Below are 23,863 nucleotides of genomic sequence, written 5' to 3' on the forward strand. Positions count from 1 at the left end.
TGCTTCTTGGTATTTACCCAAATGAGGTGAAAACTTACATCTACACAAAACTTGCATATGAATGTTTAAAATAGTTTTATTCGTAACTGTCAAAACTTGGAAGCAATGAAAATGTTCTTCAACAGGTGAATGGAGAAATAAACTATGGTATATCCATACAATGGAGTATTATTCAGCAATAAAAGAAATGAGCTACCACAATGAGACACCACACTTCACACCCATTAGGATGGCTATTATAAAAAAAACAAAACAAAAACAACAAAAAACAAAAACAAACCCAGAAAACAAGTATTGGTGAGGATGTGGAGAAATTGGAACCCCTGTGTATTACTGATGGGAATATAAAATGATACAGCTACTGTGGAAAAAAGTAAGGCAGTTCCTCAGAAAATTAAACAGAATTACCATGTGATCCAGCAAATCTATACCTGAGCATATACCAAAAAATACCTGAAAGCAGAGACTCAAATAGATATTTGTAACACCAATGTTGATAGCATTATTCACAATAGCCAAAAGGGAGAAATAACCCAAATGTCAATCAACAGGTGAATGCATAAGCAAAATATGCTACATGCATACATTAGAATATTATTCAGCTTTAAAAAAAGGAATGAAGCGCGCCTGGGTAGTAGAGCATCCGACCCTTGATTTCAGGTCACATCATGATCCCAGGGTCATGGGGTTGAGCCCCATGTCTGACTCTGAGGTGAGCATGGAGCCCACTTAAGATTCCCTCTCTCTTTCCCTCTGCCCCACTCCCCTGCTTGTGCACTCTCTCTCTCTAAAAAATAAAAATTAAAGAAAAATTTTACAGTTTAAAAAGTTTTTCTTAAAAAAAAAAAAAAAAAAAAGGAATGAGGGGTGCCAGCTGTCTCAGTCAGTAAAGCATACAACTCTTGATCTCAGGGTCATGAGTTCAAGCCCCGGGTTGAGCTTAGAGATTACTTAAAAATAAAAAGAAGGAAATTCTGACACATGCAACAGAATGGATGAACCCTGAAGACATTATGCTAAGTGAAATAAATCAGACACAAAAGGATAAATGTTTGACTGCACTCAAATGAGATGCCTAGAATAGTTAAATTCATAGAGACATGCAGTAGAATAGTGGTTGCCTGGGGCTGAAAGGAAGAGGGGAAAATGGGAAGTTACTGTTTAATGGTTGGATGAATAACAAACCAGTATCACAACTACATGTGTTTGATAGTCACATAACTAATTAAGATACAGGAACTTACTTTCCTTTCTAACCTAAGAAAGAAATGTCTTATTAATAAATCCATGCTAATTACTTCAGCATCAAAGTTCTCTATAATAATAATCACAAAATTGTGTATAACAGAAATTATTATTTGACATCAAATACAAAGTCAGCAGGACTTCTACCAGTCAGAATACATAATTCAGAACAGGGTTAACTATATTCAGCACAAACTAACACTGAAAGAGTTGGCTAGTTCTGGAAAAATGTAGAGTTAACTATTTATGGAAAAGTCTATAACCAGCACATGAGTCAGGAAAAAATGAAAAACGTTCAATGTAACAGAAATCTTGGGTCATGAATTGGGTCACTTCCCTTAGCCTCTCCTTCTCACCCTTAACTGCTTTATGAACTTGAAACCAACCCTACCTTACTCACATTATACCAATGGATGCTACAGCAGACCCTATGTATAATAGCATGTCATGAGAGTAAACCATACATCACGTTTTAGATAACAAATAGGATAGCAAAGCAGCAAAGACAGCAACAAGAACTTAATTTTTTCCTCTAAAAAGTTAGCCTGCATATTTTTAAATTTAAGTATAAATACTCTGTACTCAGGCTTACAAGAAAATAATACAATAATAACAACCAAGTTTCAAAAACAAAATGAAACAAAAACAGTAAAGCAGGTAAACTCCTCAAATCCTACAGTGCTCAGTTGGAAAAAATTCTATGCTCAAGCATGAAAAAGAACTGACCAATACAGGCACATGTAATCGTTAGAGTCCTTACAAATTTAGTCAACCACAGGAGGTGAAAAATCCTGGGTTTTGTTGAGTATGGAGTCTGTTACAATTGAAAAATAGGGGCGCTTGTGTGGCTCAGTCAGTTGAGCGTCCGACTCTTGATTTCGGTTCAGATCATGATCCCAGGGTCATGGGATAGAGCCCTGTGTCAATCCAATGCTCAGTGTGGAACCTGCTTAAGAATCTCTCTCTCTTTCCCACCATCCCTTTCCCCCACTTGCACACACTCTCTAAAATTAAAAAAAAAAAATTTTTTTTAAGTAAATAAAATTTTTTTAAATGGGAAATAACATAAACAAGTGGAATTTGAATAGGTGGGGAAGTGTGTATGTATTAGGATCCCAGTTGGTCCAGGACCTTCCCAATTTTCAATCCTGGGCAAACTGGACACTTGGTTAACCTAATATGTATATTTGGGAAACATGTTAATTAGGACAGGCTAGTCTGTGCTATGTAATAAATGAAGCCAGAAATTTCAGCAACTTAACTCAAAAGTCCACTCTCTCCCTCCCATGTTACATATCTAACTTAGGGAACTAGAAGACATGCTCCATGTAGTCACTTAGCAACCCTTATTGCTGGTGGCTCTGCCCTACTATAACAATGCCATTTGGAACATATGATCTCTCCTACACCCACACACCCCCACAAAGCAAGGGAAAAAGGCATATTGGTTCTTAAATGCTACAGCCTAGAAGTGACACAAATCATACTACTCAAATTCCTTTGGCTAGGACTAGTCCATATGGCTCTGCCTAAATGCAATTTTTCCCTGGGTCTAGCAAGGAGATAAGAATAAGATACGGGTGAACATTAGTAATCACTATCACAGGAAACTACCCTTCCAGAGCAGCTCAGTTTGAGTGAAAAAATCCAGACAGGAATAAGCATAGTTTGTTTATTTATTTTTTTAAGTTTATTTATTTTTGAAAGAGAGAGAGAGAGGGAGAGAGAGAATGAGCGGGGGGGGGGGGGGGGGGGGGGGGGGGAGGGACAGAAAGAGAGGGAGGCACAGAATCCGAAGCAGGCTCCAGGTTCTGAGATGTCAGTACAGAGCCTGACATGAGGCTCAAACCCACGAACCCTGAAATCATGACCTGAGCCGAAGTCAGACGTTTAACCAACTGAGTCACCCAGGTGTCCCAAGCATGGTTTCTTTAAAATACCACACAGGGGCACCTGGCTAGCTCAGTCAGTTCAGCACGAGACTCTTGATTTCAAGGTTGTGAGTTTAAGCCATACGTTGGACGTAGAGATTATTTCCAAATAAAATCTTATAAATAAATAAATAAATAAATAAATAAATAAATAAATAAATAAATAAAGCACCTGGGTGGCTCAGTTGGTTAGCCTCTGACTCTTGATTTCAGTTGAGGTCATGATCCTGGGCTTGTGGGATCGAGCCCCACATCAGGCTCCGTGCTGAGCATGGAGCCTGCTTAGGATTCTCTCTCTCTCTCTCTCTCCCCTTTTGCCCCTCTCCCACACTCGCACACTCTCTCTCTCTCTCAAATAAAATTAAATAAACAAATAAGACAGTAAGAGACATAAGATGTAATAGGTGATGACCAAATCATAGAAACCAATGAAAGTTTTATAAAGTAGCCTTAAGGGAAAGGGAGCAACTGTGGGTTCCCAATGTAAGGGGCAATGTGAGGAAGCTCAATATGGGCTTGTAGCATGCAAAATGAATAATGGAGAAGACATAACATGAAGGAGAAAAATCAGGATATATTTGCAATAACTTGAGGCAGGACCTGTAGGATAATGGGAGAATCAGCACAAAATTGGGACAGTTAGTAACAGCTGACAAAGAAAGAGGGCAGGAGAGGTGCCTGGCTGACTCTGTCAGTAGAGCATGTGACTCTTAATCTCAGGGTAGTGAGTTCCAGCCCCGTGTTGGGTGTAGAGCTTACTAAAAAAGAAAGGAAGGAAAGAAGGAAAGGAGGGAGGAAGGGAGAGGGCAGGAGGCAGAGAAAAAAGCTAAAGGATGACTCCTATGTTTCAAGTCTGGGTAGCAGGTGGTATTGTGAACAAATTATTGTAAAAACAGGGGTTGGCTTAGAAGGGAAAATAAAAACCTGAGTTCTAGACCTGAGTGTCTAATATTACACTAGTCACTAGCCACATGCAACTTTTTAAGTTTAAATAAAAATTAAATAAAATTAAAAATTCAGTTCCTTAGTCACACTTCATACTAGTCATACTTCAAGCATTCAACTATCTCATATGACTTGTGACTACAATATTGGACAGGGCACATACACAACATGCTCATAACTGCCCAAAGTTCTATTAATTAGTATTTTTCTAGACCTATCAGGCTATCACTAATCAGAAGAAGGTTTTAGAAAAGTAAATGAAACTAGAAACTGAAAAAGACAAGTTTTAAGGAATTTGTGGGCTAACTGAAGGACTGTCATTCACCCATTCCAAAGAAGACATGTCCCACAGCAGGAGACTACAGATATTTAATTACTGACATGGATAGATGTTCAAATATGTTGTTAATTTTTAAAATGTTATCAAATGGCACAGGTATTACCTCATTTTTATAAACCATAAATTCAAATTTACATGTTCCTATATAAGTAGAGAAAAAAATCTTATTTTAATTACTGGATTATAGGATTTTTTTTTCTTACTGCCTTTTATTCTTTTACTTTTCCAAATACTTTCACATATATTAAAAACATTTTAATAAGAAAAGAAATACAATTAAAGATTGGAAGTGACAAGGAGACAGACTTGGACTTAACACTAACATCATTTAGTTTTGTGCATAAATGGAATGCACTCTTCAACAGTAATGAGTAAAATAAGGTTCCCTGCACTGATAACAAGTGTCAGCAAACTATAACCCATGGGCCAAATCTGGCCCACTGCATGTTTTTCTACAGGCCATTTTTAAATGATTGAAAAAAATAAAAAGATTACTATTTCATGACATAAAAATTAAAGTGCCTACAAGTAAAATTTAACTGGAATACAGCCAGTTGTTTCATGCTACAACAGTGGCAATGAATGGTTGCACCAAAGCCTGTGTGTGGCGCTCTCACAGCTTCACACTGTTGCTCAGCACACTACATATTGCAGTGACAGTTATAACTACACAGCATTTCAATCACCATGCATACTGCCATACCACAACTTTTATTTTACCTGTGCATACCCATCATGTCAAAACAAAACAAATAGAAAAGTGGGCTTTGAATATCCTACTTACTCTTAAGGCACAATGGAATATACATTACCTTGTTATCAAATTAGGCGGCAAAGTATTGTGCTTATTATGCAGTGGCATTATAGCTGTGCTAGAAGCACACCACATACACTGATATTACCAGACTATAAAGCACTCATCAAAAAAATAAAATAAAATAGCACCATCAGAGTATTCCCAACTCACAGGAAAGCAAGTCAGGAATATTAGAAAATTTTAAATGGAAAATTTTTAATTTAAAATGGAGGGGCACCTGGGTGGCTCAATTAGTTGAGCTGGCATCTCTCAATTTCGGCTCAGGTCATGATCTCACGGTTGTAGGATTGAGTCCTGCATCAGGCTCCCTGCTCGGCATGGAATCCACTTGAGATTCTCTCTCTCTCTCCTTCTCTCTCTCTCTCTCTCTCTCCCTCCCTCTACCCCTTCCCTACTCTCTTTCTCAAAAAAAAAAAAAAGAAAAGAATATAAAATGGAACTTTTCATTGTACAATGTCTTCATAAAAATAATGAAATAAAACATGAAAAATGAAATTTTCATAAAATTCCTATTTTTATGAATTCAATAAAATTAAAATTAAAATTTTTATGAATTTCATAAAAATGAAAATGAGGCTGCACCCAAAGTAAGTTTCTAAGTGGCTCAGTGGTTAATCCAACAAGGAAAGCCATTTCCAGATGTTGAGTTAATTAAGCTGTATTCTCCTGAAGCAGCTGAAGAAGTATGTCAGAAAGACATAAGTTCAAGATTAGCCTTTTGGAGAGAATAGTTGCTCAAGGAGTTGGGGACAATAGGAACAACATCAACAGTCAATTGAAATACAAGGCAAACAATTTTGAGTGGTTTTCTTTGGCTCTTGATGCACTGACAGTTGTCTGAAACTGTTCAGCTGTTGTTTATTCAAGGAGTCAATGCTGAGTTTGAAGTGACTAAAGAACTGGCATAGCCTACACAAAATAATTATGGGTGAGAATATTTTCAAAGAAATTGAGAAAACACTAATTCACTACAATGCAAAGTATTGTAGTAAGATACAATACAATGCTAAGATATGTTACTGATAATGGCAAAATATGCGTGGAGCGGAAAAAGTCTTATTAGTTTGACAAAATTAGTTTGACAGATTATGAAAATGTAAAGTATTTAAAACCTATGGTTATTCACAGTAGTGTTCATCAGTAGGTACTCCGGAAAATATCAGAATCTATCTCATGTTAATGAACCGGGAGTTTCAACAGTGAACTTCATTTGCTGTTGTGGACTTAATTACTGTCAGTTTCATGAATTTTTGTCAGAAATAGAAGCTGAATGTCCTGACCTACCCTACCACACAGCAGTTCAATGCTAAGCAGTGGAAGTGTTTCACTGCAATTTTTTGAGCTCAAGAATGAGACTGAAATTTTTCTGAACAAGAAGAGCCACGCCCAACCACTATTATCAAATAACAAATAGCTATAGAAATTACCTTTCACTGCAGATGTAAAAATGTTTCTTAATAACTGAATCTAAAATTACAAGGCCTACCGTTTGCCAACACTGCCCTAGACAATGTTCCTAAGAGTCAGTGACACTATCCCTTGGACTACATTCTCCTTGTTGGGTCCCCAGGGAAAGAAGTCTGTCCTACAGAGAGATACACTCACTCCTGGTTCCATACAACAGAGCAAGTATTGTTCCCTGATAATGGAGTTCATGCCCCACAAGTAACAATCCGTAACCTGGTAGATACTACCTAAAGCAATCTACATATTCTATGCAATCCCTATCAAAATAACCCCAGCTTTCTTCACAGAGCTAGAACAAACATTCCTAAAATTTGTATGGAACCAGAAAAGACCCTGAATAGCCAAAGTAATCCTGAAAAAGAAAACCAAAGCTGGAGGTATCACAATTCCAGACTTCAAGCTGTATTACAAAGCGGTAATCATCAAGACAGTATGGTACTGGCACAAAAATACATAGATCAATGGAACAAAATAGAGAACCCAGAAATTGACCCACAAACATATGGCCAACTAAACTTCAACAAAGCAGGAAAGAATATCCAATGGAAAAAAGACAGTCTCTTCAGCAAATGGTGCTGGGAAAAATGGACAGTGATATGTAGAAGAATTGAACCTGGACCACTTTCTTACACCATACACAAAAATAAACTCAAAATGGATAAAAGACCTACATGTAAGACAGGAAGCCATCAAAATCCTAAAGAAGAAAGCAGACAACAACCTCTTTGACCTTAGCCGCAGCAACTTCTTACTTGACATGTCTCCAGAGGAGGAGGCGAGGGAAACAAAAGCAAAAACTAACTGTCGGGACCTCATCAAGATAAAAAGCTTCTATACAGCAAAGAAAACAATTCGTCAAACTAAAAGGCAACTGACAGAATGGGAGAAGATAGTGGCAAATGACAGATAAAGGGTTAGTATCCAGAATCTATAAAGAACTTTTCAAACTCAACACCCCCCCCAAAAAAAGACAAATAATCTAGTGAAGAAATGGGCAAAAGACACGAATGGACATTTTTCCAAAGAAGACATACAGATGGCTTAGACGCATGGAAAGATGCTCAACATCACTCATCATCAGGGATATACAAATCAAAACCACAATGAGATACCACCTCATACCTGTCAGAATGGCTAAAATTAACAACTCAGGCAACAACAGATGTTGGCGAGGATGTAGAGAAAAAGGAACCCTTTTGCACTGGTAGGAATGCAAACTGGTGCAGCCACTCTGGAAAATAGTATGGAAGTTCCTCAAAAAATTAAAAATAGAACTACCCTAAGACCCAGCAATTGCACTGCGAGGTATTTATCCAAAGGATACAAAAATGCTGATTCGAAGGAGCACATGCACCCCAGTGCTTATGGCAGCACTACCAGCAATAGCCAAAGTACAGAAAGAGCCCAAATGTCCACTGACTGATGAATGGATAAAGAAGACATAGCAGGGGCGCCTGGGTGGCTCAGTCGGTTAAGTGTCCGACTTCGGCTCAGGTCATGACCTCACGGTCCGTGAGTTCAAGCCCCGCGTCAGGCTCTGTGCTGACAGCTCAGAGCCTGGAGCCTATTTCCGATTCTGTGTCTCCCTCTCTCTCTGACCCTCCCCTGTTCATGCTCTGTCTCTCTCTGTCTCAAAAATAAATAAACGTTAAAAAAAAAAAAAGAAGACATGGCATAGCCATACAATGGAATATTACTCGGCAATCAAAAAAAATGAAATCTTGCCATTTGCAAAAATGTAGATGGAACTAGAGTGTATTATGCTAAGTGAAATTAGTCAGAGAAAGACAAATACAATATGATTTCACTCATATATGGAATTTAAGATACAAAACAGATGAACATAAGGGAAGAGAAGCAAAAATAATACAAAAACAGGGAGAAGAACAAACCATAAGAGACTCTTAAATACAAAGAATAAACTGAGGGTTGCTGGAGGGATTTTGGGTGGGGGGATGTGCTAAATGGGCAAAGGTAATTAAAGAGGACACTTGTTGGGATGAGCACTGGGTGTTTTATGTAAGTGATGAATCACTAAATTCTACTCCTGAAATCATTATTATACCATATGTTAACTAAGTTGGATGTAAATTTAAAAATGAATTAATTAATTTAATAAAATGGTCAGTCAACTGTCCTTAACCTAGCTACCACAGCCAATGCAATGGCACGAGCCCTAGCACATCAGCAGATAGGTCTAAATGTCCTTGCATGGATTATAATGGGTAGAAGACTGGCCTTGGACTACATTCTAGCCAATACCTCCTACTGAGTTGGATTAATACTACTGGTTAAGTGGAACAAGCCATACATGCTAAGGAAAGGAAACTAATCTGAACTCTGAAGACACCTACTAGTCCCTTCTGAGACTTACTCACTTGGCTGAATCTGGGATCCTGAGGTGGATAGCTGAGATCCACATTGCAGAATGCCTTCATCCTGCTAATTGGGATCCTGTTCAGAATAGCCTTAATCTAGGGGCACCTTGGTGGCTCAGCCGGTTAGGTGACCGACTTCAGCTCAGGTCACGATCTCGCCATCCATAAATTCGGGCCCTGCGTTGGGCTCTGTGATGACAGCTTGGAGCCTGGAGCCTGCTTCAGATTCTGTGTCTCCTCCCTCTCTCTCTCTGCCCCTCCCCCACTCACGTTCTGTCTCTCAAAAATGAATAAATGTTTAAAAAAATTAAAAAGAAAAATAGCCTTAATCTAGTGTTATACAAGACAAACTAAATGGATTTCACTGAATGTCACTGCATCTAATTTTCAAGGGTAGATTGCAATAGCCTGCAATGAATCCCAAGGATCCCTGTATGTCCTTACTGAGTATGACAAACTGAAGACCTAACTGTCCTCTGACTCTAAGCCATTTTTATAACTAGTAATGAAGACAACTAGATAGGTCAAAATGACCACAAAGTGACTGCTCACTCTCTGAAATAGGTAACTGGCTTGCTACAAAAGGTGCTAAGCCCTTAGTACTGGGTACCTCAGCTGCAGTACAACCCACTACATAAAATGCCATCAAGTGGGCTCATCACATTACCCTTTGGTAGATCGAGGCAGGGTGAACCAGTGTTATCATGTAACATTCTTGGTGTTTGTTAGGCTAGGGCAGTAATACATGGTCTTACTCTTATCCACTGGGTCTTGATGCCTACTTTGGCATCTATGAAGTTCTAGGAGACTGAAGTATAAAAACCACATGTGTTCCATAAAATTAATCCCCAGAATCTTCCTCCCAAAGCAAAATGCTGGTCCAGATACAATTCCTACCTCAGGTGTGCTAACAACGTATGCCTTAATCACTATCAACACAACTACTTGGTTGGATTCCCTGTATGTCTATTATGGTATTTGTTCACTGAGTCTAGATACCTAAGTCTTAAAACAATGGAATCCAGCACTTTCAGAGTTATAACTAGTTTTTAAAACAATGTGTAAAAACTTAAAAAGTTATACTATATGGTATGACAATTTAGAAGCCACATATTTATTTTAAATGACAAACTCCTTATAAAAATATTGTTATTCCTTGATCCAATAGTTTGACTCTAGATGATTTAGCAAAAGTAAATAAATGAAAAAAAGCAATATATAAAAGCATTCTTTTTTAATTTTTTTTTACATTTATTTATTTTTGAGAGACAGAGTAAGACAGAGCACAAGCGGGGAAGGGGCAGAGAGAGAAGGAGACACAGAATCTGAAGCAGGCTCCAGGCTCTGAGCCATCAGCACAGAGCTTGACACGGGGCTCGAACCCATGGACCATGAGATCATGACCTGAGTCGAAGCCAGTCACTTAACCGATGGGCCACCCAGGAGCCCCTAAAAGCATTCTTAACTAACCTCTACTGAAGTGATTTGGTGAATTAAGTAACCCATTACGATTTCACTATAAAAGTGAAAAGAGACTTGTGCAAAGAGACTTGACACTTCTCTAAATTAAATATTTTATAAAGTTGCTTTAAAAATACCATATTAGGGGCACCTGGGTGGCTCAGTTGGTTAAGCGTCCGACTTCAGCTCAGGTCATGATCTCACGGCTTGTGGGTTTGAGCCCTGCATCAGGCTCTGTGCTGACAGCTGGGAGCCAGGAGCCTGGAGCCTGCTTCAGATTCTGTGTCTCCCTCTATCTAGCCCTCCCCCACTCATGCTCTGTTTCACTCTCTCTCAAAAAATAAACATTAAAAAAAATTTTTAATAATATAATAGAATTAATTTAAAATTAAAAATTTTTAAAAAAATAAAAATACTGTATCAGGGTGCCTGAGTGGCTCAATCACTTAAATGACTGACTCCTGATTTTGGCTGAGGTTATAATCTCACAGTTTTGAGGTCAAGCCCTGAATCTGGCTCTCTGCTGTCAGAGCAGAGCCCACTTCAGATCCTCCGTCCCCCTCTCTTTCTGTCCCCTCCCACTCACATGCACTAGTTCTCGCTCTCTTTCTCAAAAATAAATAAACATTAAAAAAAACAAAACTGTATGGGCGCCTGGGTGGCTCAGTCAGTTAAGCGTCCAACTTTAGCTCAGGTCATGATCTCACAGCTCATGGTTTCAAGCCCCACATCTGGCTCTGTGCTGACAGCTCAGAGCCTGGAACCTGCTTCGGATTCTGTGTCTCCCTCTCTCTCTGGCCCTCCCCAGCTTGCACTCTGGCTCTCTCTCTCTCTCTCAAAAATAAACACTAACAAAAAAAATTTTTTTTAAATACTATATCAAATTGGTGTGAGAGAAACAACTGTAAAAGATTGGGAGGAAATCATAAAAATCTAGAATGACTCTTCAGGGCGCCTGGGTGGCTGAGTCGGTTAAGCGGCCAACTTCAGCTCAGGTCATGATCTCGCGGTCTGTGAGTTCGAGCCCCGCGTCGGGCTCTGTGCTGACAGCTCAGAGCCTGGAGCCTGTTTCAGATTCTGTGTCTCCCTCTCTCTGACCCTCCCCTGTTCATGCTCTGTCTCTCTCTGTCTCAAAAATAAAATAAACGTTAAAAACATTTAAAAAAAAAAAAAAAATAGAATGACTCTTCATACTGTTTTATAGGTGTCTTTATGTTCTAACTCAGCTTTAAACAAATTGGAAAATATAGGTAATAGAAATGATTTATGCTAGAAAAATGACATGGACATCAACAAACATATTTTTTTAAAAAGACATGACCTTTCATCAAAATTGCTAAATAAATGTATATCCATTAACATTTTAAGTTAAAATTTCTTTTTTTTTTAATGTTTACTTTTTATTTTTGAGAAAGAGAGACAGACTTTTTATTTTTGAGAAAGAGAGCACTGAGTGGGGGAGGGGCAGAGAGAGAGGGAGACACAGAACTAGAAGTGGGCTAGAGCACGGAGCCTGCTTCAGATTCTGTGTCTCTCCCTCTCTCTGACCCTCCCCCACCCACGCTCTGTCTCTTTCCCTCAAAAATAAACATTAAAAAAAATTAGGGGTGCCTGGGTGGCTCGTCGGTTGAGCGTCCGACTCTCGGTTCCGGCTCAGGTCACAATCTCACATTTTGTGGGTTCAAGCCCCGTATCGGGCTCTAAGCTGACAGCATGGAGCCTGCTTGGGTTTCTCTCTCCATCTCTCTCTGCTCCGCCCCTGCGTGTGCTGTCTCTGTCTCTCTCAAAATAAGTAAATAAACGTAAAAAAAATTTTTTAAATAGAAAATAAGAAAGTAAAAGAGTTACTTTTATAAATTATAAATTATTATAACTGGTTATAAATTATAAATTAAATAGGTGGTATTGCATTTTCTTCTAGGAGTTTTTAAAGTTATTTTGATGCAATTTTGTTAAAATAGAAACCTGTTGGGGTACCTGGGTGGTTCAGTCAGTTAAGTGGTGACTCGATATTGGCTCAGGAAATGATGTCACAGTTTGTGAATTCGAATCCCACCGTGTGCTGACAAGGTGGAGCCTGTTTGGGATTCTCTTTCTCCCTCTCTCTGCCCCTCCCCTACTCGTGCGAACACTCTCACTCAAAATAAATAAATATTTTTTAAAAAAAGAATATTTAGGGGCACCTGGGTGGCTCAGTTGCTTAGACAACTGACTTCAGCTCGGGTCATGATCTCGCAGTTTGTGAGTTTGAGCCCCGCGTCGGACTCTGTGCTGACAGCTCAGAGCCTGGAGCCTACTTCAGATTCTGTTCTCCCCCTCTCTCTACCCCTCCCCTGCTCATAGTCTGTGTCTCTCTGTCTCTCAATAATAAAAAATAAACGTTAAAAAATTTTAAAAAAAGGAACATTTATGGGGTGCCCAGGTGGCTCAGTCGGTTAAGCATCCAACTTTGGCTCAGGTCATGATCTCATTGTTTGTGAGTTCGAGCCCTGCGTCAGGCTCTGTGCTGACAGCTCAGAGCCTGAAGCCTGCCTCAGATTCTGTGTCTCCCTCTCTCTCTGCCTTCCTCTGCTTGTGTTCTGTCTCTCTCTCTCTTAAAAATATATAATAAACGTTAAAAAAAATTTTAAAAAAAAGAACATTTATGATGATGTTATATCTTATGAAGAAGGCTAATTTAGACTCCAGTAACTGTTTTAAGCTTCATTTGGTAAAGTATTTACAGAAGAATACATACAACTTCACAATAAAAGAATTATGCTAAAAACTCTCTTAAGCCTATCAGATACATAAATCTATTGTTTAAATCTAATATCCTTGAGGGCAAAAAAACAGACACTCAGATCAATGGAACAGAATAGAGAACCCAGAAATGGACCCACAAACATATGGCCAACTAATCTTTGACAAAGCAGGAAAGAATATCCAGTGGAATAAAGACAGTTTCTTCAGCAAGTGGTACTGGGAAAACTGGACAGCGACATGCAGAAAAATGAACCTGGACCACTTTCTTACACCATACACAAAAATAAACTCAAAATAGATTAAAGACCTAAGTGCAAGAGAGGAAGCCATCAAAATCCTCAAGGAGAAAGCAGGCAAAAACTTCTTTGACCTTGGCCACAGCAACTTCTTACTCAATATGTCTCCTGAGGCAAGGGAAACAAAAGGAAAAATGAACTATCGGGACCTCATCAAAATAAAAAGCTCCTACACAGCGAAGGAAACAATCAGCAAAACTAAAAGGCAACCGATGGAATGGGAGAAGATATTTGCAAACGACACATCAAATAAAGGGTTGGTATCCAAAATCTATAAAGAACTTAATCAAATTCAACACCCAAAAAACAAATAATCCAGTGAAGAAATAGGCAAAGACATGAATAGACACTTCTGCAAAGAAGACATCCAGATGGCCAACCGACACATGAAAAAATGCTCAACTTCACTCATCATCAGGGAAATACAAATCAAAACCAAAATGAGATACCACCTCACACGTGTTAGAATGGCTAACATTAACAACTCAGGCAACAACAGATGTTGGCAAGAATGCAGAGAAAAAGGATCTCTTTTGCCCTGCTGGTGGGAATGCAAACTGGTGCAGTCACTCTGGAAAACAATATGGAGGTTCCTCAAAAAATTACAAATAGAACTACCCTACGACCCAGCAACTGCACTATTAGGTATTTATCCAAGGGATACAGGTATGCTGTTTTGAAAGGGCACATGCACCCCAATGTTTATGGCAGCACTATCAACAATAGCCAAAGTATAGAAAGAGCCCAAATGTCCACTGATGGATGAATGGATAAAGAAGATGTGGTATATATATACAACGGAATATTACTCGGCAATCAAAAAGAATGAAATCTTACCATTTGTAACTACATGGATGGAACTAGAGGGTATTATCCTAAGCGAAATTAGTCGGAGAAAGACAAATATCATATGACTTCACTCATATGAGGACTTTAAGACACAGAACAGATGAAAACAAGGGAAGAGAAGCAAAAATATATAAAAACAGGGAGGGGACAAAACATAAAAGACTCTTAAATATGGAAAGCAAACAAAAGTTACTGGAGGGGTTGTGGGAGGGGGGATGGACTAAATGGGTAAGGGGCATTAAGGAATCTACTGCTGAAATCATTGTTGCACTATATGCTAATTTGGATGTAAATTGAAAAAATAAAAATTTTTTAAAAACTAATGTCCTTGAAAAAAGTCAATTCAAGAAACTTAACTATATTAAAAGTTTTAACATAATTGTGTAATTCTAATCTATGTCTTGTTAAGTATAAAATCTCTAAAGAAGGGTAGATTTCTGTTCATTTACAGGTACTTAGTACATTTTTACATGTACCAACAGCAGTCATTTACATTATTATGCTCTTAAAAAGCATTAAAAGTCTTTTCTGGGAACGGATCAGGGGGTGGGAAGGGATGGGATAAGGGTTTATTCTTTAAAAAAATTATTAGTATTGTTTGATCTTATAACCACAGATATAAATTATTTAAATATATGTACTTTTAAATATGAAGTAATTATTAGTACTCAACAGAACCACCATAAGCCAAAGATAATACCTTGGGGTGAGGAAAGATGTTGCTCTTGCAGCTTCTCCTGAGAGAGGAGTCCCAAGTAGCTGAGAACAACATACTTTGTTTCATAGTGAAATCCTAGAGGCACAGTAGTAGAGGACGCCATTGAGTTTGCTGGCAGAGCTCCAAAAAGGTCTACTTATGGATGTGTAAAACCTAAAACATAAAAGTATTTTTTCAGTTTAAAGTTTATTACATGCTATACATTTCCCCATGGACTCCAATTATTCAACTAGATACCAAAATAAATATTTGACTATTCTTCTCAGTAATCTTTAAAAATTGTAACTTTAGTTTACTTACAAGTGGGAATTTATTAATTCAAATTTCAAATCAAAGGCAAATTTCTCTATCTCTCCTTAGTTTCTCTGTTTTCACCTATGTGGCAAAAAAAAACTGGCTATGTCCCCACTTCCCCCACCCCAATATATGTTCTCTTATTTCTTTTTAATAATAAAACCTCCCAGGGGCACCTGGCTGGCTCAATCAGTAGAACTGACTCTTTATCTCAGGGTTGTGAGATTGAACCCCATGTTGGGTATGGAGATTACTTAAAAATAAAATCGTAAAAAAAAAAAAAAAAATTAAAAGAAAAATAAACCCTCCTAGTCTTGTTAGACACATGGCCACACAACTGCCGACCACATTTTCCAGTTCCTTAGCAGCTTAATGTGCCATATGATTAGCCTGAGTGAGGGGAATATGAGAAGTTATATGTATAATCTGTGGGTCTCTCCTTAAAGACTTTCTCTTTCCTCCTTGCTATGGTTTGGAATGTGAATACAGCAGATACCCGTTCTGACATGCAAACAAGGACCCCACCATAGGGGATGGTAAAGAGAAAAGGAACTGGGTTCTTGAGTGACCATGTGTAGCAGAACCGCCCTGCCCCCCTGAACCAACCACCTCTGGACTATTATTTAAGGCACTTCATTCTGAAATCTCTTCATTAACATGTACCCTAATTAATATAACTACAGCTTTTACCTCTTCACACAGACTTAGTAGCTGTTGTACCTACCATGTACCGTAACAGTTGTTTCAAATAAAAAATTATAATAAGAAGTTTGCAAATAACTTTGTTTTCTACTTAAATAATACTAACTGCTTTAAGATCCCAAGAAATATTCAGCCAAAGAAAAAGAGGTTCAGGAGTGCCTGGTTGGCTCAGTTGGCAGAGCATGCGACTCTTGATCTCAAGGTTGTGCATTCGAGCCTCATGTTGGGTGTAGAGATGACTTAGAATAAAATATTTCATTTAAATAAAATCTAAGATAAATAAATAAATAAATAAATAAATAAATAAATAAATAAATAAATAAATAAAATCTTAAAAAAAAAAAAAAAAGGAAGGAAAGAAAAACAGGTCCAGATAACTAACAACATAAGACAGAGGCAGGCAGGGGGTGAGCCTGGGTGGCTCAGTCGGTTAAGTGTCTGACTCTTGATTTCGGCTCAGATCACAATCACAGTTTCTGGGATCAAGCCCCACATTGGGCTCTGCACTGACAGTGAGGAGCCTGCTTGGGATTCTCTCTCTCCCTCTCTTTCTCTGCCCCTCCCCTGCTCACACACTCTCTCAAAATAAATAAATAAATATTAAAAAAAAAAAAAAGAGACAAGCAACGTTGACAAAATTTAAGATCTATAAACAAACTAAGAGAAATGTCCAAGACTGACAAACAATGAAAAAATACATGCAGGATTTGAGATACACAAAATAAAACAGTGACTATATAAAGAGATAAAAAGGAAACAGCATAAAAACACGCTTTCAATGGTTAAATACAGTCTTTAAAAAATGAGAGTGCCTGGGTGGCTCAGTCAGTTAAGCGCCCGACTAGATTTTGGCTCAGGTACTGATCTCATGGTTCACGGGATGAAACTGTGCTTACAGGACAGAGCCTGCTTGGGATTCTCTTTCTCTCCGCCCCTCCCCCACTTTGCTCGTGCTCTCTCTCAAAAATAAATAAACTTTAAAAAATGCATTTATGGTTGCTATTATCAATATTCACTTAGGCTGTCAAAAGAAATCTTAGTTCAACATTTAAAAATCCCTATTGTACGTCGGGCTCTGTGCTGACAGCTCAGAGCCTGGAGCCTGTTTCAGATTCTGTGTCTCCCTCTCTCTCTGACCCTCCCCTGTTCATGCTTTGTCTCTCTCTGTCTCAAAAATAAATAAATGTTTAAAAAAATAAAAATAAAAATAAAAATCCCTATTGTAAAAAAAAAAAAAAAAAAACTATAAATAAATAAATAAATAAATAATCCCTATTGTTTCCCATCTTCAGGGAACAATGCTACCAAATTATACCAAAACATACAATAATTCAAACAACAGGCCTTGGACTACCCTGCTCAACTTTAGAAGTTTATAAACTTCAAAAAGGTATTTCAAAATTACAAATACATACTCCAAAGAAAGGGAAAAAGTGTTACACTTTACTTCACAGAAATGAAAGCCACAACCACTATGTTCTTACCTGATGTTTTACCAAATATTTCATACTTTTACACTGTTACCATTTAATGGTGAGAAGACAGAATTTCAAAATTAAAAATATGAAAAGGGATACCCATAGAGATAAAATAAATATTCTGAGGCCTATCAGCCAGGGATTAACTAGCAGCAGTGCTGTACTTCAGTTTTTGTTGTTGTTGTTGTTGTTGTTTAGCTCCTGCCTGCCATCTGAAACCAATTTCCTATGTATCCAACATTGTGTCAATCTTGGTTGGAAACAAATCTCCCAACCCCACTACAAAAACTAAAACAACTAGACTTTTTCTCTCCTGTTCTGTTCTGTGGCATGCAGCGTCAGCCAAGTCAAAGACTCACACTAGGATCTAGAATCTGGAAAGACACGTAATGATAATTCATGGATAAGCTTGTGATCCTAGGTCAGCAGAGGCAGTGGTGCAGATCCAATAGCAATGTCCTATCTCTTCTATTTCTTGGCCTGACCCTGGCTGAATGTGCAGCCGAGTCTCCCTTGGTTCCTTCCTGCTTTCCCATCCATTCTGTGAGCTATCCAATGCCCTTTTCATAAGTTCCTTTTCTGCTTAAATAAGCTAAAATCACTTTGTGTTGTTGGCAACCAAGATGTAACTGGAACACGGGCCAAGGCTAGAACCTAATTTTCTTAAAACTTCTAAGGCAGTTTCTCAACAATTTTAATACACTACTTTCATGTGAAGATTACTAATTTTAGTTTAGAAAAATCTTCAAATTCTGCAAAGTCCACATATCAACCTAGTAATTATACCTCCTGAAACAGAAGTCAGTATCTTCTGATAATTTTTTGTGTTCATTCAACACACACTTATTTGTTAAGATACAAGGTACTCTCCAGGCATTAAGATAAATCATCTGCCCTCTGGAGTTTTTGACCATGTAGAAGAAAACAAAAATTACGAATAACAATAACATTCTATGATACAAGTCAGTATCCAGAGTAGGAAGGGCAACCCAAAAGAGTCTCTCTGGGACAGGGAAAAAGTAGAAACCAGGAAAGGCTTTAGAAAGTAAAATACAAACCAATCTTGGAACATGAGTAGATATTCACTAACTGAACCAGTTTAGGGGGATGGAATGAAGGAATTCAGATGTGAAGATGACCAGAAAAAAAGCACAGGAACGTTTTGAAACAGCACAGAACATAAAAACTATGGAATTTAACATGGCTAAATCATAAGATACAAGGGGGATGAGGTTTAGCAGGAGTAAGCAGCAGTCAGCATTTGGTATGCTTTTTATGCTATGGGATGTGAGGAAGTTTGGGTTTTATCCTATAAGCAAGGAATTATTTTAACCATATTCATGAATGAACCCCCTAAAATGCAAATTCTATGTGCATGTGCATTTTTTTTCTGGAGAGAAAAATCATTCCATTTCTTTCATTAGATTTTCAAATTAGATCATGACGTAAAACAGGCTAAACACTACTACAACTATTGAAGGGTTTTAAGCAAGAAAAGCATATCAAGAGATCATACATATATGTATGTGTACATGTATGTATATACACACACACACACACACACATATATATATATATATATAAACATGTATATTTGTATGTTTTTTTTAAGGTAGGCTCCACACACAATGTGGGGCCTGAACTCACAACCCTGAGATCAAGACTTGGATGCTCTACAACTGAGCTGGCCAGGCACCCCAACAGATTATATTTTAGAAAAAATCATCCTGGAGGTGGTATTAAAGATAGAAATTGGAGGAAAGGACACAAGTTAGGGGAATATAGGAATAATCTAAACAAGAGATGTATGAAGGCATAAATTAGAGCAGGAACACCAGAAAGGGGGATAAATAGGAAAAATATAAAGAGTTTCAAAGATTTGTTAGCTAACTCAATGAAAGGGTAATCTAGGCAGTATATGGAAAGTGGTATTTAAAAAATTTTTTTCATTTTATTTTAGAAAGTGAGCAGGGGAGACGGGCAGTGGGGAAGGGGGAGGGGGAGTGAGAGGGAGGCGGGGTGGGGGGGAGAGAATCTTAAGCAAGCTCCATGCTCAGTGCAGAGCCCAACGCAGAGCTCAATCCCACAACCCTGGGACTATGACTCAAGGCGGCATTAAGATTTGGACACCTGACCGACTGAAGTGCCCTGAAAGTAGTGTTTATTCCTATTTCTTAAATCAGGTAATATAGGAAAAGCTGGCTTAGGAGAGGATAACAGGTTCACTTTAGGGCATACTGAATTTCAAAATACCTATGAGTTGTCCAGGTGTAGATGTACAAGTAGTTGGACATACAAGTCTTATATTAAGAGGTCTGGACTGGAGATACAAAATTGTGCTCTACATAGATACAAGTCAATGAAATTATCTAAGGAGAGTGAATGGAGAGTTAGTGACTTCCTATAGGTAGAAGTGTCAAAATTTCCAGAAGGAGTGAGAAAGAGTACTACATTTCAAAACCCATATTCAATAGATAGTTTCACACTGGAGAAGGAAATATTACCTACTGTTTTCTGATTAAAAGTATAGAAAATAAAGCTCAGTAAATCTTCAACCTTCTTTGTAACAGTGACTTCATGCAGGGATGGGAGGGAAGAATAAATACACCTATCACTCCCTACCCCAAGCACTACCATCAGAATAGGAGCCAGAGAATTTTTTATTTACCAAAAGGAGACATGGTTTAAAAAAATATGTGAGTGGGGCGCCTAAGTGGCTCAGTTGGTTAAGCATGTGACTTTCGGTTTGGCTCAGGTCACAATCTCATGCTTTACAAGATGAATCCCCATATCGGGCTCTGTGGTGACAACAGAGCCTGCTTGGGATTCCTCTCCCTCTCTGCCCCTCTCCCCTTCTCTCTCTCTCTCTCAAAATAAATAAACTTCAAAAAAATATGATGAGATATACTGGTTTAATCTGAAAAACAAACACCATTAGAATTCAGGGCAAAACTAACATTTCAGGTGTGGCCAAAAGATGAAAAGCTGGCAGAGATGACCTCTAAAATCAGGACTGAAACAGTCAGAAAGATAGGAAGAAAACCAGAAAAGAGTGTGGTCACAGAATCAGTGGAGGCACTTCAACAAGAAGATAGTGAAGACATGTACAAAATGCAACAACACACCAAAAAGAACGAAAATATCAAGGTAATGATCCCTGAAAGTCCAGTTCTATGTGGCTGGCAAGGTCAATGGCAGAAGGTAGGGAGTTGAAGAATGAATGGGAAGTGAAAACGTAGAGAAAGGAGTTTTAGGCTATTCTTTCAAAGAGCCTGGGTTGGAAGGGAAGAAAAGAATAGAGGCCAGAGAGAGACAGACAACGTTTGAGAGTCCATTTGTTTTGTTTTTGTACACAGAGTCTTAAGCATGTTTACACTCAAGTGGAGGAGTCAAATGAGATACAAATAAATATAAAAAGCAAGGAATAAATTATGAAGTTCCAAAAGAGAGGGGAGAGCACAGCAAATCAGTAACAAAACTTCAGCTCTACAAAGGTCTCAGAATTTTTTGGTAACAGGAATAAAGTATTCACATTTTGAATAATGCTTTAAATAAAAAACTCATGTTCTCAAATTTGTTATATTCAAATTCCTGTATTTATCAAGCATTGGTATCTGAAGACAATTTTAGTCATTCTCTGACCCAGATGCCATAGAAAAAGCATAGTTCACTGAATTTCCAAATTTCATTTTTAGCCTAGTGCTCTTCAAATTTTCTTACAAATCCCAATTGCCTAACCATAAATGCAATCTTAATCATAGATTTCATAATTTCCCATCTTCCATACTCACTATTCTATTTGCAACAAAGTCCTGAGTTCTAGTATACATGTTAATATCCACACATCCATATATTTGGTGGATGGTTATATTCTATTCAATCATTTTTCAATGATGGACACTATTGGAGATGATACTACAAACTTTAATCATTTAAGTTCAATATACAGTTTTTAGGCTTTAAATGTGTATCAGAGAATCTAGTTATAAACATATCAGACCTAAACATGCCAGACTTATAGTATGAGCTTCCAGTCGTATAGCAACAAAGCAGCTCACTCAGGCCTGTGGTTAGGTGGCGCAGTAGACAGACCCTAGGAACACTATTACCCATCTAGTGTGTTTGTATTAAATTACAGAACAAAGGCATTGAGAATGTGCAAAATGTAAACTCCACAACACTACTACAGGGTCAGTACTCTAAGGGTATTATGGGAAGAGAGGGCATCCACTTCCATTGCAACATTCTGTAGTGCAGAGTAGCCCATATTGCACAATGGGCTCTTGCATTTCAAACAAATAGAAATAAATTACATCTGCACGAGACCTCTATTTCTAAAGCACTCTTCCATGTGTTGTCAGACAATCCTCTATGCTAGAAGGAAAAGGTAATAGTCTCAATTTATTGATGAAGAAACAAGAATAGATAATTTATTTACACAAAATCATACAGCTAATTAACAGTGCAATCACTTGGTCAGGTACATACATCCTCTTCAGTTCCGAACTCTGAGCCTTGCATTTGCTCAACGCATATTTACTGTATGCCAGGCAAGGTACTGGGTGAGAAAAACCCAGAGGTGAAGACACTAACAACAATAATAGCAGGGAGAACTGGTAGACTAACAGGGTGTTTTTGCAGAGTACTGAAAGAAACAAATTTGTCAATTTTAAGAATGGGGCAAGGAAAAAAAGGAAAAAGAATGGATGAAAGTTAAATACGATCTGAGATCACCACCCAGAGCTTTCCTGGAAACAGAATACAATGCTCAGGTCCACCCCACTACTGCCTGACCAACACAGAGTACATTTCATATCTAAGACAGCCCAAGCTTCCTTTTAAATGGTAAGAAGAATATAGTTACTTTTACTCTAAATTTTGTCCAGTAGAACCCTTTAGAATTCAAATTAGGTATAAGTATTCTTGGTATCCAGAAGTTTAAATACAATTTTAAATACAAAAACTATCCAGGTGCCTGGCTGGCTCAGTTGGTGGAGCATGTGACTCTTGATCTTACAGTCGTCGCTGAGTTCAAACCCCATGTCAGACATAGAGCTTACTTTAAAAAAAAAAAAAAAAAATTAGAAAATAAATAAATATAAAAACTATCTTTTGCACAATTCTAACAAGCCACTGAATATATCTGTGTCACCTACCTGTTTCCTTCTCAAACTTATACCTTTAGTTTGCTCCTCTATTAAATTACAGGCAGTTGTCAGCCAGATGGACAGCCTGAGGAAGCTTAGGGTAACTTAATCCTGTGTTTATACATTCATTTGGTGACATCTCCAAAACTAGGCACAAATAAAACATCCATGATCCTCCAGTAACAAATGTAACATCCACAATATACAATAAATAGTTTGCTTTATTTTTTTTAACCAGTCTTCTATTAATGGATACTAGTGCAAATTTCAGGATGCTAGCACCAATAGTACTACAGGAATTAAAGCACATTTATGAACTACAACCAGAAGGTAGGCAGCAACTATTAAATTCGACTTTAAATTCTTATGAAAAGCAAATCTGCAGCAACATGAGAGTTTTTTGTAGTTGTTTCCCAAACTTGTCTGATCGTAATCACCTTGAATGTTTGTGGAAAACACAAATTTCTAGTACCACCTCCAACACAGGAGTTAGAATATCATAGCTATATTGTATTCTTTAAACCCCACAGGCCAAAACAGAAACAGATTACAATTTAACATGGTTTAATTAAATTATTTCAAGCTTTGTTTTTAGATCATTTCTGTCCACTAAAATAAAATTACAATGTAATAAGACTGTTACATACTCCAGTAATACAGTTGAACAGATCTATAATCCCAGTTTATAAAAAGAAAAATAAAAATCCACAGATAACTCAATCACAAATCAAAACTCTGGAATTTTAAACATTAACAACGTTTTTGGGTTACCAGATCTCTAGTTTCAAGACTCACTAGTGTTTTCAATAGGGGTTTTTTTAAAGTTCTATAAATTAAGTCCAATAACTATATTTTTTTAAATCCATACTTTATTAGCCCGTATAGAATTCTAGCTTTCTCCAAAATAAAAGAAATAAAATTAAATAATCCTAATAAAAATTGTTAAATTTAAAAAATTCACCCCACCCAACTGAGAAATGCAACTGGGCAAGGGTGTCATTTTTAAAACTCAGCAGACACTAAATATTCTAGTGTAGATAGTCCCTTTCA

The 23,863-nt window shown here is 37.7% G+C and overlaps 1 protein-coding gene across 7 annotated transcripts in view; it reads right to left on the reverse strand.

Annotated features, from left to right (window-relative positions):
* Positions 1-23,863, reverse strand: part of BCL2L13 (BCL2 like 13) — a 95,468-nt gene that overhangs the window by 65,072 nt on the left and 6,533 nt on the right. For 5 of the 7 annotated variants that reach the window (XM_042991473.1, XM_042991477.1, XM_042991471.1 and 2 more), the window contains exon 2: positions 15,175-15,345. In XM_042991473.1, coding sequence (XP_042847407.1) covers positions 15,175-15,295 — 121 coding nt within the window. In that variant the 5' untranslated portion in view covers positions 15,296-15,345. Of the gene's footprint in view, positions 1-15,174; positions 15,346-22,822; positions 22,961-23,863 lie in introns of all 7 variants that reach the window. The other 2 variants (XM_042991472.1, XM_042991475.1) reach the window with 1 other exon arrangement.

The sequence above is a fragment of the Panthera tigris genome, chromosome B4, assembly GCF_018350195.1.
Source record: "Panthera tigris isolate Pti1 chromosome B4, P.tigris_Pti1_mat1.1, whole genome shotgun sequence".
Lineage (NCBI taxonomy): Eukaryota > Metazoa > Chordata > Mammalia > Carnivora > Felidae > Panthera > Panthera tigris.